Below are 13,587 nucleotides of genomic sequence, written 5' to 3'. Positions count from 1 at the left end.
ATTAAATTTTTTGATAACATTTCACAATATTGTGTATTTTTAGACACTGCAACAAAAATTCAGCTCAGCAACAGGAGCTTCTGTCTCGACAGGATTTTTCTCCAACTATACAAACACCCTTTCACTCATGCGTTGTCTCTTTTGTATATTCTTTCCATCATAGACATATACACCTCTTTATAAGTCGACTGATGTTTTTCATGAAATAAATCGTATTTTTACATCCATTTTAATATCTCACATCACAGGATCAGTTTTTGGTTTAAAAATAAAATGAAAAAAAAGAGAAAAACATATTCACTTTGTAAGGATACACATAAGCATCATCACAAGAAAAATTATGCACGCCAGACCCAACTAAACCCCAAATGATGTTGAACACATGTAGCAGAGTCATATAGATGTGACGATGAACGCCACTATACAGATCCTTATCCTTCTATATACATTTTTACAAAATATGGAAAGAAAAAAAAACAAAGAAAATATATAGAATCCTTCAACAAAACACAATGTTGACTACTACGATGACGACTACGACGAGAGGGTCCTTTGTGTGAAGTTGCAAATTTCCAAAGGAGTGCACACATTATTATAATATTTTTTCGCAATTTTTATGGAGCCATAGAAAAAGAGAAACCAAAGGATGTATCTATATACTGAGAAAATTGCTCCCACTGCTGCTGCATAATCTAGCTCCCAAAACATAGTCAACTTCCACAGAAGGATTCATCACAATGTCCTGATGGTTGCAACACACAACAACAACAAATAGAAAAAAAAATAATAAACATCTCATCATAGCAGCAAACATGATGGAGAATTATTATTATAATAACGATATCCTTCATCCTGTCTGTCGCCAATGTCTGTATGTGACATTTGTGTGATGTGTAGCTGATGGATGAACCACGTACCTATCACTTGCACATTCCTTCCCTACACTGCGCTTTTACGTTAAAAAAAAAGGATTCATATAACGCGCTTTAGGAATTCCCCCGCGTGTCGTCGTTGTCGTTGCCGTCGTCATCATCATTTACAAGGATTTTTCTCAAAGATTTTTTTTTTCAATTTTGTGTTGTCTTTATTTTCACTCTCATATGTTTTCAACCATCACCCAGTCTCAAACTCTTTGGGTTCTTTTGGGGATTATAATCCACTCACTCTGATGTTCTATTTTTATTTTTTAAACATGGTCGTCTCGTTAAGACAACATCGTAAGTTTTTCATTAATTCCAAGCCTAACCTAACCGAGGTACTAGGATATATGAGTACCTATATGGATATGAATATTTTTGAGGAATTTATAAATCCCAGCCATCAGGTATCAACTGAGAACGGGACATGTTCAATGTGTTCGCGGGCATCATCAGCATCACCACTTGCTCCGCAAGGACCCTTAGAATGTCACGTTTTTCTGTTAATTAACGAGGTGCAAAAGGTAAGTACTCCCCGACTCCTGATGGATTGAGGCTTCTTTTACCCTTTTAACATACACCACTCCTTTCTTTTAACCCTTAGACATCATCATCGTGCGTCGCGTCGTAGTCACCGTCGTCGTCGCGACATCAGTGTGGTGATGGATGGTGTGGGTGGTTTACCAGCGTTTTGTTTTTGTTTTCGTCATCGTCATCGTCCTCGCTTCTTTTGAAGGATCACACTTGGTATTTATTTAAATAATAATAAATTGTGGAAAAAAACGACAAGAGTTTGTGGATGATACAACGCGTAGCCAGGTAAAGCGAGAGTTACACCACACGTGTGCTCATACTACGGATTTAACGTCGTCGTCTACGTCGCTATCATCATCATCCTTATTTGATGTGAAGCGGAGCAGTGTTGTGGTGTCGTTGTCTTAATAATTATGATATTGCGCGGGATTTACATCGAGACACGATTTCATATATTCCCCGAGGGACAGGATATTGCTATTACTTAGGCTGCTTTCAAGTGTTAGCTCAAAACGGCAATGTGGTAAATCAATATTGACAAATTCTCTTTCCTCAGATTAATACATTTTTATTTTCATTGAAATTGATGTTTATACAAAAATGTGGATTACGATGTGGATGATACTATGATGGGGGGATGCTCCTATAGATAGCTTTAGGATGGGGATGATGATAACTTGGAATGACACAGAAATATTTTTTTTTGTAAATATTGAAATGATACTGTTTTCAAATAGGTTTAATGGCGATGAATATACATACTCGTACATCTGAGTTTTCAAATTTTTCCAAGTGGATAAAATGTATTTTTGAAAGGGTTAAAAAATAAAAATTAATAAGAAAACTCCAATTCAAAAAAGGGACTCAAATGCGACCCATACTAATTGCTTTCCAATGGGAGTGTGGAAAAATCTCAACTGATATCTGATATGTATTCATATATTTCAAGCTCTTATTTTTGTATTTTTTTTAAATTTTTGATGAGTTATTCGTAATTACATTTTCTGACCTCGAGTGTTGAAAGCAACATTACTACAAATCTTAAAAATATTCATCAAATAATGAATTGGTTTTCGGCATTTATAAATAGGTTAAACATGTTTGAATTTTTTTTTATAGCAGTGATAAATTCATTCATCACTAAAATGAATAATTTTCAATTTTGTCAAATAGTCATATTGATCGATATGATCGTTTTCTTAAGCGATATGATGCACACATTTTCTTCAATATTATGACTAGATTCGTCATATTGATGATCGCATTCATAAATATGAGGGATGTTTCATCGTATTATGTTGAGCGAATTCGATAAAATAATAAGCTACCAGTCATAAATATGAGGAATACATTCGTCAATATGATGATTAAATTATAGTACATATGATAATTATACTTTAACATTTTACTTATGCATTCGTCAATTTGATGAAGCTGTATGTGATGAAATGTCTTGTACACTTTTTTAAGTTTTATAGATGTGAAAAAAAAAACAGTTATCAATATGATGAACGATAAAATAAATATAAGTCAAATGATGATAATTGTTTTTATCTTTATAAGGAATTTCATAAATTCGAAGAAATCACGTCATTACGATGAAAAATCATCAAATACTTGGGTTCATCCTATGAATGAAAACTTTTTTGAACCTCCTCCAATATTTGTTTGAAGTTAGTGGTTAAAAAGTGGATGAAATGAGATTCTTAATATTGAGGAAGAGTTCACCAGTAAGATGGAAAGCACATCCATATGATAATAAATCTCATTCATAAATATTTTGATGGTTATTTTTCTTCGGAGTTACTAACTTTGAATTCAGACTAATATTATGTACAGCTTAGGGTTTCCTTAAAAATGATCTTAAATGTAACCAAAAGTATTAAAAAAATGTATGGTACAATACCAACAACAGTATATTCACCATAAAATGTGCCATAACACGAGAGTATTGCACCAAAAGATATAATACATTTTGCAGTCTTTATTTATGTGTGTATTTTTTATAAAAGTGAGTTTATATACACAAAAAATATTGGATAGAAACGGCCAACAACTTCAATATTCTGAAACAACTTCTTTTAAAAACCGAAAGAACAATTTGTTTCGAGATCTAATTCTGAATTTATTGTACTACTCAAAATCTCAAACTAAGAAACAAAGCAAACATTGATTTTTTTTTAAATTTAATGTTTTCAAATTTGTAAAGGGTGATTTTTTTGAGGTTAGGATTTTCATGCAGATCAGATTTGACAGATCACGCGGGATTTCAGACATGGTGTCAAAGAGAAAGATGCTCAGTATGCTTTGACATTTCATCATGAATAGACTTACTAACGAACAACGCTTGCAAATCATTGAATTTTATTACCAAAATCAGTGTTCGGTTCGAAATGTGTTTCGCGCTTTACGTCCGATTTATGGTCTACATAATCGACCAAGTGAGCAAACAATTAATGCGATTGTGACCAAGTTTCGCACTCAGTTTACTTTATTGGACATTAAACCAACCACAATATGCGTACAGTGCGTACAGAAGAGAATATTGCGTCTGTTTCTGAGAGTGTTGCTGAAGACCGTGAAATGTCGATTCGTCGCCGTTCGCAGCAATTGGGTTTGTGTTATTCGACCACATGGAAGATTTTACGCAAAGATCTTGGTGTAAAACCGTATAAAATACAGCTCGTGCAAGAACTGAAGCCGAACGATCTGCCACAACGTCGAATTTTCAGTGAATGGGCCCTAGAAAAGTTGGCAGAAAATCCGCTTTTTTATCGACAAATTTTGTTCAGCGATGAGGCTCATTTCTGGTTGAATGGCTACGTAAATAAGCAAAATTGCCGCATTTGGAGTGAAGAGCAACCAGAAGCCGTTCAAGAACTGCCCATGCATCCCGAAAAATGAACTGTTTGGTGTGGTTTGTACGCTGGTGGAATCATTGGACCGTATTATTTTTCAAAGATGCTGTTGGACGCAACGTTACGGTGAATGGCGATGGCTATCGTTCAATGCTAACAAACTTTTTGTTGCCAAAAATGGAAGAACTGAACTTGGTTGACATGTGCTTTGAACAAGATGGCGCTACATGCCACGTTGGCCACCAAGATCATGCGATTTGACGCTTTTAGACTATTTTTTGTGGGGCTACGTCAAGTCTAAAGTCTACACAAATAAGCCAGCAACTATTCCAGCTTTGGAAGACAACATTTCCGAAGAAATTCGGGCTATTCCGGCCGAAATGCTCGAAAAAGTTACCCAAAATTGGACTTTCCGAATGGACCACCTAAGACGCAGCCGCGGTCAACATTTAAATGAAATTATCTTCAAAAAGTAAATGTCATGGACCAATCTAACGTTTCAAATAAAGAATCGATGAAATTTTGCAAATTGTATGCGTTTTTTTTTAAAAAAAAGTTCTCAAGCTCTTAAAAAATCACCGTTTACATTTTTTACTAATACTTTTGTTTTTCTCGTTCAATGGCCTTATCAGTTTTTAATAACATTCAATAAATTAAATATAAAAACTTATTTAAGTTTTTGGTGATTTGGAAACAACCAAATCGAACATAATATTTTATAATAAAGTAGCCTTACGCCAAGGCAGCAAAAAAAAATTTAGTAGAAACAATTTCAGAATCGATCTTTAAACTTAAACTGTCCAAAAATAGTTGTAACAGCTAAAAGCCCTCGTTCTTATCATATGTTGGCTATTTGCACCACAAGTACGCTTTATGATTTTAAACTTTCTTAATTGTCTTCAATCTGAGCTCATAACCGAATTGTGTGCTAAATATACTTTCTCAGTTCCCAATAAAATGGAACATTCATAAAAGTTTCTACTTTCAGTCTATAAAGTCACTATAAATAGCGTATTTTTAAGAAGTAATTGACTTTTTGTTTGCGATATTTCTTAAACTAAACTAAAAAATCTTAACAGATGATTGTAGACTTAAACTTTAAATTTGAACTCATTGAGGAAAGTTATGTTCAAAAGACTAGTCCATCAGTTTAAAAATCTGTAAACAAAAGAGTAAGCTTTGCGACGGATTAACGAACGGTCTAATGTACTATATATATATATAATTACTGAACAATATTTGCGTTAAATCAAAAAAGACTGGAATCGAAGTTTCAAAACGATCAAAACAAATTTTAAATATTTTTTGTAGTACCTTTATTTTGTTTTTGTAAAAAAATACTGCCGCCTAACATGTTCAACCAAAAAAATTACAAAAAATAATTAAAAGTTTTTAAGCTAAGAAAAAAATATGATGTTCTTTTTTATAAAAAAATTGTAATCTTGTTTGTTTAATTGTTATAAAATCTGTACAATGTTATAAAATATATGCAAAGGTTTTTCCAATAAGGACTCTTAAACTTCTTCAATCAATTCTCAATTCTTAACTCAACTTAATCTAAACTAAGATTCATGGTCTGAAAGATATCCTATTCTTGAGAACACCAAATTAACTGATTTGGTTTGCTTGGCAGAGATATTTTCGATACTTCGACCAACCCAACATTTGACGAAGCAATCGACCAAATTTGTTAACTAAACATATTATTGGCTGTGGGTGAGAATTGCGATCAACATTTGGAATTAAAGCTCCTACATTTTTAGCATTTACAGACGTTTTGCGTCTGAATAAATTGACATTGACACGTCGGTTATTAGTGATGGGTTCACAAATTAACTTTAAAGTTATCAAGCCCTTATTAGAAAATTAAAAATCCATTTTTTTTTGTTTTGCGTACACTTAAGGGAATATTACTACCGTTATTATGTAAACCCAATTAACAATTTGTAACCTGAGTTTCAAAATTACCGCGGTAATAATATTACTTTCAATAACTTTGGTCATAAAGTGGTTTGTAATTGGTTAATTTATGAACTGTAGTTGTTTACCAGTAAAAACAAGTCTTAATTTCAACTTTAAGTTTAATTCAGGTAAGAATTTATCCCTAAAACCTGGTTATTTGTGAGCTTCAGTTAGATTTTCGTTATAAAAAAACTTTTTTGGACAGCGTCGTTCAAATTTAGATTATTTTTAACCGCAATGTAACTTTTGAAGAGTTTTCGGTTAAACAATAACCAGTTTAAGTGGTTAAAAACAAACCACGTTAGAAATTTGTTCCAAAATAACTTATTTTTTTAGTTGCAAAATAACCAGATCTGTTCTTTTGACAGCGTGGTTCTAATTTAGATTATTTTTTAACCGCAATGTAACTTTTAATTAATTTTCGGTTAAACAACAACCATGTTTAAGTGGTTAAAAATAAACCACGTTAGTTTGGTTTCAAAATAACGTATTTTCTTTGTTCTCAGTTTCCATATTCATCGAAAATCAGTATTGCCACAAGTTTCATTTTGAATAAGCCCCAAATGCTTCTAAAATTCGCTACTTTTTGGGTTCAATGTATAATTTGTAAAGTCAAAAGTAGCTAAACAAATTTATGATTATAATTATTCTTCAATTTAAAATGTGCATTTTAACACACTTCGTAAATTTACATTCGCCAAAATAATTTTTTAAGCAAATCTTGCAACAAACACCAAACGTTTTGAATATTAACAAACACACCAAAATGTCCGAAATGGCAAACTCGTAGTATATGTGAAAATCCGTGAGAGAATATGTGTAAATCTGTCTCCAAAAAGAGATTTCAGAAAAATCAATTCGTCCTGTAAAACATTCAATAATTTTCCCAATGTAATTCATTATTAAAGGGAAAACAAAAATTGCGACACATCCGTGAAGAATTAATTTCTTTTCTCAATGTAAAATCCCATTAAACATACAAAGATCCAAATACAAACATTTCATTTGCAGTGGTAACACTGATCGCGATTGTTATTTTTGTTTCTCTCCTTTCATATTTTTTGGGTTTTTCATTACCCGATTAACCAGTTTCATTTTAGTTCAGTCTTGCAGATTGCAGTTGAGTTGATGAAGTTGAGTGCGTTGCTTGTCGGTCGTGTATTGATTTAATATCGTTTTCTATAGTGTGATTTGTGGCGTATAGTGTAATAAAATAAATAATTATATAAATTGGAGAAAAAGGTAAGCAAATAATTATTTTTTCAATTATATTCATTTTATTTACTTATTTGTTCATATAGTAGGTAGCAAAAGTAGAAAAATAACCACAGCCGTGTTGTTTGGGTTATTTTTTTACTTGCATTCATATGGAATGAGTAGCAAAATAACGTGAACTGCCTTTTTTCAGTTATTTTCTTACTTTTGTTCATAGGATGCAAGTAGAAAAATAACCACAGCCGTGTTGTTTGGGTTATTTTTTTACTTGCATTCATATGGAATGAGTAGTAAAATAACGTGAACTGCCTTTTTCAGTTATTTTCTTACTTTTGTTCATATGACGAGCGATTGTTTTTTACTTGCTTTGTTGGCCCATATTTAGTTTTTAGTTCAGTTTGTGCTCTTCTATCGTTCGCTCGTGTCCTTTGATAATAAAAACAACAATTTAGTATTCTTTGAGCTATATATCTAACTCGCCTTGTATCTTTCAATATAAAAAATCTTTCGTTGGTGTCCTTTATAATAAAAACAACAATTTAATATTCCTTGAGCTATATTTAACTCGCCTTGTATCTTTCAATATAAAAAAATCTTTCGTTCGTTTCCTTAATAATAAAAACAACAATTTAATATTCCTTGAGCTCGCCTTGCATCCTTCAAAATGAATTCAATTATAAAACATAAAGTTTGTAGCCGGTCAACATTTAAAAGAAAAATTAAAAAAGTCCTAGTTAATATGCGTAGTGTGGAAAGTAATCCAATAAAACTTTCTGAAAACTTTGGTTGTGAAATCTCTAGTGTTGAAAACCTTCAGCTCATCTTATCTGAACATGAAGATGAAAATGACATTTCTGATAGCTTCGAAGTTTCTACCAATTTAATAAACCAAAATTGTGAAAATATAGCAAAAGAACTTAAAAACTGGGCAATACAATATAATATACCCCATATTTGTTTGCGTGATTTACTTAATATTTTAAAAGTAAATCATCCTTATTTACCAGCAGACGCTCGAACACTTTTAAATACGTCCTGTTCGGTTGGACAGGAATTTATTGACGTTCCACCTGGCAAATATTGGCATTTTGGTTTGGTGCGCGCTTTAACAAAAGTTGTTACAACCTTCGAGAATTGTCCAACAGAAACATGCTTAGACTTTAACATTGATGGTATTCCTGTCAGCAAAAGTTCAAAAGGTCAATTTTGGCCCATTTTGTGTTCACTAGAAGGTTTGGTTTTGCAGCCTCTTGTTATAGGAGTTTATTACGGAACAGCAAAGCCTGCAAATGTTCATGAATTTCTTAACGTATTCCTTGAAGAGGCTAAAACTGTTGCGAATTTAACTATCGGTTCAAAAACTTTTAATTTTAAAATAAGAAACTTTATATGTGATGCTCCCGCCCGTTCTTATTTAAAAGGTATAAAAGGACATAATGGTTATTTTGCTTGCGAAAGGTGCAACGTAGAGGGAGATTACAACTATAACACTCATCAAATGTGCTTCCCAAGTTTATCAAAGGCAATAAGAACTAATTCATCCTTCCGGTCTAGGACTCATGAAGATCATCATATCCTTCCGTCACCTTTAGAAACTCTTCCAATCAACATGATAGAAAATTTTCCTTTAGACTATATGCATTTAATATGTTTAGGTGTTATGAAAAAGTTATTGCTTATCTGGATAAAAAACAGGTCTCTTAAAACAAAACTTTCTTCGAAAAATATTGAAACAATTTCGGAATCCTTACTTTCAATGCGAAAATATACTCCATGTGAATTTAACCGAACTGCTCGGGGGCTTGATGTAATCAGTTTTTGGAAGGCCACGGAGTTTAGAACGTTTTTACTATACCTAGGTCCTGTTGTTTTGAAAAATTCTATTGATGAAAAAGTATACGAACATTTCATGCTCTTACACTGCGCTGTTACAATATGTCTAAGTCAAAATAATATGAAGTTTATCGGAATCGCAAATTCACTGTTCACAACATTCATACAAGGTTTTTCTAAACTATATGGAAGAGAAAACATAAGTTACAACGTTCATAATTTGTATCATATTGTAGATGATTGCAAACTCTATGGTTCTTTGGATAATATAAGTGCTTTCAAATACGAAAATCGCTTACAGTATTTGAAACGAAGAATTAGATCCGGAAATAGGCCACTTGAACAAATAGCAAACCGAATCTTAGAAGATTTTGAAAATTTACAAAGCCCTGTACAAGCAAACAGGTTTCCAATTTTGTATGATGCAGATAAAAATAGAAAAATTAAAGGATGTAAAGGAATTTTTAAAGCTATTAAACTTAAAGAGTTTGTTCTGAAGTCTTGCGAAGCCAATTGTTTCTTTTTAACAAAATCCAATCATATTGTTCGAATGGAATTTGCAACATTTAAAAATGACATTCCCGTTATTTTTGGTAAAAGTTTACAGGAAAAAACAAATTTCTACGAACAGCCATTTCGTTCTGATTTTTTAAATGTTTTCACGTCGAAAGAAGAAATGGATGAGGCTCGGTTTTGGTCCATTGACATCATTATGTTTAAGATGTTTAAGCTTACACTTAATTCAGAATCCGTTTTCTATCCTTTAGTCCATGCAACAAGCGAGAATGTTTCAAGTGGTGGAAACTGTGGAGGGCAACGATAAGTTTGTGACAGCCGTTCCAAAGAGCTGGGTCATCAATGGCTCCATTTTGCTGTGGCCGTTAAGGAGAAGGGATATGTTAAATGGTCGCAAGAACTGCATCAACCCAGAGGACGACTGGAACCAAATTAAATGCCGCTTGATCTTTGATGGAATTGGTAAGAATACATTTTAGTAAATTTGGTAGGTAGGACTTAAAATTTTGCCAGCTAATTTTTATATAACAATTTTTAAAATATTAAATACTAAGTTTTTCAACTTATAAATATATATATTAATATAATAATTATATTAATTAATATAATATAATATAAATATTTTTTTTAAGATACGTGGGAGCAAGCCATACAAAAAGAAAAAACAGCGGAATTGTTGTCCTCTGACGAGAACGATTTTGAACAGTCCCCACAGTTCTGTGATTCTGTGATCATTTCTGACCTCAACACACTCATGTCAGAGATAATAACAGATGGCAAACTCCTTGACGGCCCAGTTGAAGCAGTTGAAAGTTTACCACATGCAAGTGGAAAATCTTCCCAAAATACATTGGCCATGGAGGCCAATTTCCAAAGGCTGACCGAAAACCAAAATCAAATTAAAGCCTCGCTCGATTCTCTTCACAAAGAATCCTCCGCAATGAAGCAGATGCTTACCGAATTTTTTGCAAAAACCGAAGTAACGATGAATATAATCATCGATAAGTTGTGCGTGAATATGGAGCGCAAAGAAAAAATTGATGTTTTTCCCGAAAATTTGTTGCCCATATCCACGCAAGAAGCGTTGGAGGAAGTGGAGGAGAGGATTGGGGCCGACCCTTCGTTTAAACGATTAGTCGTAAGATTCTTTTTTTATTATAATTGAACACTTAAAGAAATGTAATTGTTTTGCAACATTTTCTAAAAGCTTATATTTTTCTTTTCATTTAAACAGATTCGAAAATTGGGCACATTCGGTGGAATGAATGCCAATAAAACTATAAGAACCATCGCCAAGCTGTTCTTCCACGACAAGCTGTTGTCCGAATTTTCCTGGCTGGGAACATCCAACAAAAAGAAGTTTGTTGGATATAAAAACGTCTTCGCAGCAGTAGTTGAGGCGGTAAGAGACCGCTACCCAAACTACTCCGACATCGATGCTGCTAATTTCTTTAAAACTTATTTGAAGCAGGCTCGTTTTCGGATGAAACTTTTGTAAGTACATTTGTACAAAACTCATAAAAGTATATTATATATTTCTTATTATGAGGCGTTTGTCTTTATACCGTTTGATTTGTTTTACTATATTCTTTACCAAATTTTTGTTTTATTTAAATTATTAAAGTTACGTACTTGCATATTTTAATAAAAACATACATTTTTCTTCTTTTCCACAGGAATGAAAATGAGAGACCAACAAACGTAAAAACAACAACAACAACAACAACAACAGCAACAGCAACAGCAACAGCAGCAGCAGCAGCAACAACAACAACAACAACAACAACACCATCAACAACAACAGCATCAATAGCAATAGCAACAGCAGGACCAACAACTACACCAACACCAACAACTACACCAACACCAGTATTTATGTAATATAATTATTATTAATATTTAGTTTTTAATTAAATTTAAGATTTCTAGTTTTAAGTTAAGTTAAGAAAAAGTTATATTTAAACTAAAATATATATTTACACAAAAGTAATTTTGAAACCATATTTCTTTTATTTACAAGGCTATTTACTTTCAGCTGGAAAACGGTTATTTATAAACCAGTTTTGGAACCAAATACAGGGTTTTTTCCAAACCCAGTAAAAACCCTACTTTAAAATTATATTGGTTATTAAAAAACCTAAAATATAGGTTTCAAGGAAACCAAAATAAAACGGTTATTAAAAAGCTGCAAAATAACGCTCGGAAAAAAACGTTTTAGAAGCGTTAAATGCGTACCATATAAAAACGGTTAGTTTTTAACTCCAAAAAGTAGTTTTAAACTAACTGCTTTTAACCGGCTTTGAAATAACCACTACAGAACTCAGGTTACAAAGTTACTGCCCAAATCGGGTAATGGGAACGTCTCTGGAACGTTTCTGAGACGTCTTTCGAACCGATTTCAAACTTTTACGGTAAATAACCTAGGGTTATAATCCGGTTTATAAACCGTTTTTTAACCAAAAATTGTTTATTGGGAAGACACAGTGTGAGTACTAGGAAGAGAAGAGAGAAGTTGAAAGGAGGTGTCGGAGCACATTGGTTTTGAATTCCTGAATATTTCAATGGCTGAAAAAAAACTGAGTGTGGTAGGGCATTCCACATTCGCGTAGTACGCCTAAAGAACGAATCTCTGTTCTCGACAGTACGACTGAAGCTGGGCTCAAGGAGATACTGATGAGCATTCCTAGAAGGGCGAGTATTACGGTGGAACTGTTTAAGGGGAGGAATGCAACTGGCTATTTCTCTTGTGCAAAAACCTTAAAATAACGGTAAGAGAGCGTGAGACGAGAAACTTTACGACGATGTTTAAGCGAAGTAAATGATCCTATGATCCAATCAATTTAAATGCTCTACGTTCAATGCTGTCCAAGAGGCTTAAGTAGGTTGCAGGTGCACCAGCCCAGATATGGAAGTTATACTCAAGCTTTGGACGTAAGTCTTGTAGATTACAGCCAGATCAGAAGGGAAGATAAACTTCGTGCATCGTTTTTTTTAAAACCCAAAAACCTTGCGGCATTTTTGGCGACATCGCGTATGTGATCCTTCAAAAGGTGGTTGTGAATCACCGAGAACATCGAGATATTCAGTTTCCTCGATGCAAGTGCCATTTATGGATAATGGCAAGGGGAGTATATTTCGCTTTAACGATACAAGACAGCATTGTATTTAGTATTTTAGTATTTATTTTTGTTTAGGTCGGAATTTAATGAGCTTATCATATTTTGTCGTTGCAGTTCCACATCCGATGAAGAGGCGTGTGAAACCGAAAACGCGAAAACGAATATGAAAAGCTAAGAGGACTATCGTCAGCGAAACAATGTATTGGATTAGAAGTTGCAGACAGGAGATCATTAATAAAAATAAGAAAGAGTGTTGGTTATAGAACAGAGCCCTGGGGGACACCAGCATTTATTGTGTGGTTTTCAGATTGGAACCGATCCAATGTTTCTTGTTTTGAACGACCGAAAGGTAATTACTAATCCAATGAAGCAGGCATTCGTGAAAACCGAAAGCACGGTAAGAGGGCCTGATGCCAAGCCTTGTCAAATGCATATCAAGTGCAATAATCTTACTTTCTTCAAAACGATGTAAAGATTTGCTCCACTGTTTCCGGATATGAACCATGAGATCACCACTGGACCTACGAAAGCCCTACTGCCGGTCATTAAGAAGTTCTCGGTCTTCGAGATTTCTACTTTGACTGTGACAACACTAAAATAATAAGAACCATTTTTAAAACAAACAAAACATAT

General features: G+C 33.4%; 1 protein-coding gene across 2 annotated transcripts; it reads left to right on the top strand.

Moving 5' to 3' along the window:
• The first annotated feature begins 7,355 nt into the window (after positions 1–7,355).
• Positions 7,356–12,291, top strand: LOC129948417 (uncharacterized). 2 transcript variants are annotated; one of them, XM_056059420.1, is made up of 5 exons: positions 7,356–7,513; positions 10,087–10,297; positions 10,468–10,973; positions 11,070–11,329; positions 11,512–12,291. In XM_056059420.1, exons 2-5 carry the CDS (start codon positions 10,090–10,092, stop codon positions 11,714–11,716), a joined length of 1,179 nt encoding a protein of 392 aa, XP_055915395.1. In that variant the 5' UTR covers positions 7,356–7,513; positions 10,087–10,089; the 3' UTR covers positions 11,717–12,291. The 2 variants fall into 2 exon arrangements, with proteins under 2 accessions (XP_055915395.1, XP_055915396.1); XM_056059421.1 differs by having other exon boundaries at positions 10,066–10,297.
• The last annotated feature ends 1,296 nt before the right edge of the window (positions 12,292–13,587 follow it).

This window comes from Eupeodes corollae, chromosome 2 (assembly GCF_945859685.1).
Source record: "Eupeodes corollae chromosome 2, idEupCoro1.1, whole genome shotgun sequence".
In the NCBI taxonomy this organism is placed as follows: domain Eukaryota; kingdom Metazoa; phylum Arthropoda; class Insecta; order Diptera; family Syrphidae; genus Eupeodes; species Eupeodes corollae.
Note: the sequence above shows the minus strand (reverse complement) of the source record. Positions and strands in the feature narration are given on the sequence as shown.

What these genes read in the sequence shown, in the direction of transcription:
- LOC129948417 (XM_056059420.1), top strand. Translation starts at nt 10,090, where the DNA reads ATGCAACAAGCGAGAATGTTTCAAGTGGTGGAAACTGTGGAGGGCAAC. An exon ending in CTTGATCTTTGATGGAATTG is followed by an intron (nt 10,298 to 10,467) that starts GTAAGAATACAT and finishes ATTTTTTTTAAG; the next exon opens with ATACGTGGGAGCAAGCCATA. An exon ending in CTTCGTTTAAACGATTAGTC is followed by an intron (nt 10,974 to 11,069) that starts GTAAGATTCTTT and finishes TCATTTAAACAG; the next exon opens with ATTCGAAAATTGGGCACATT.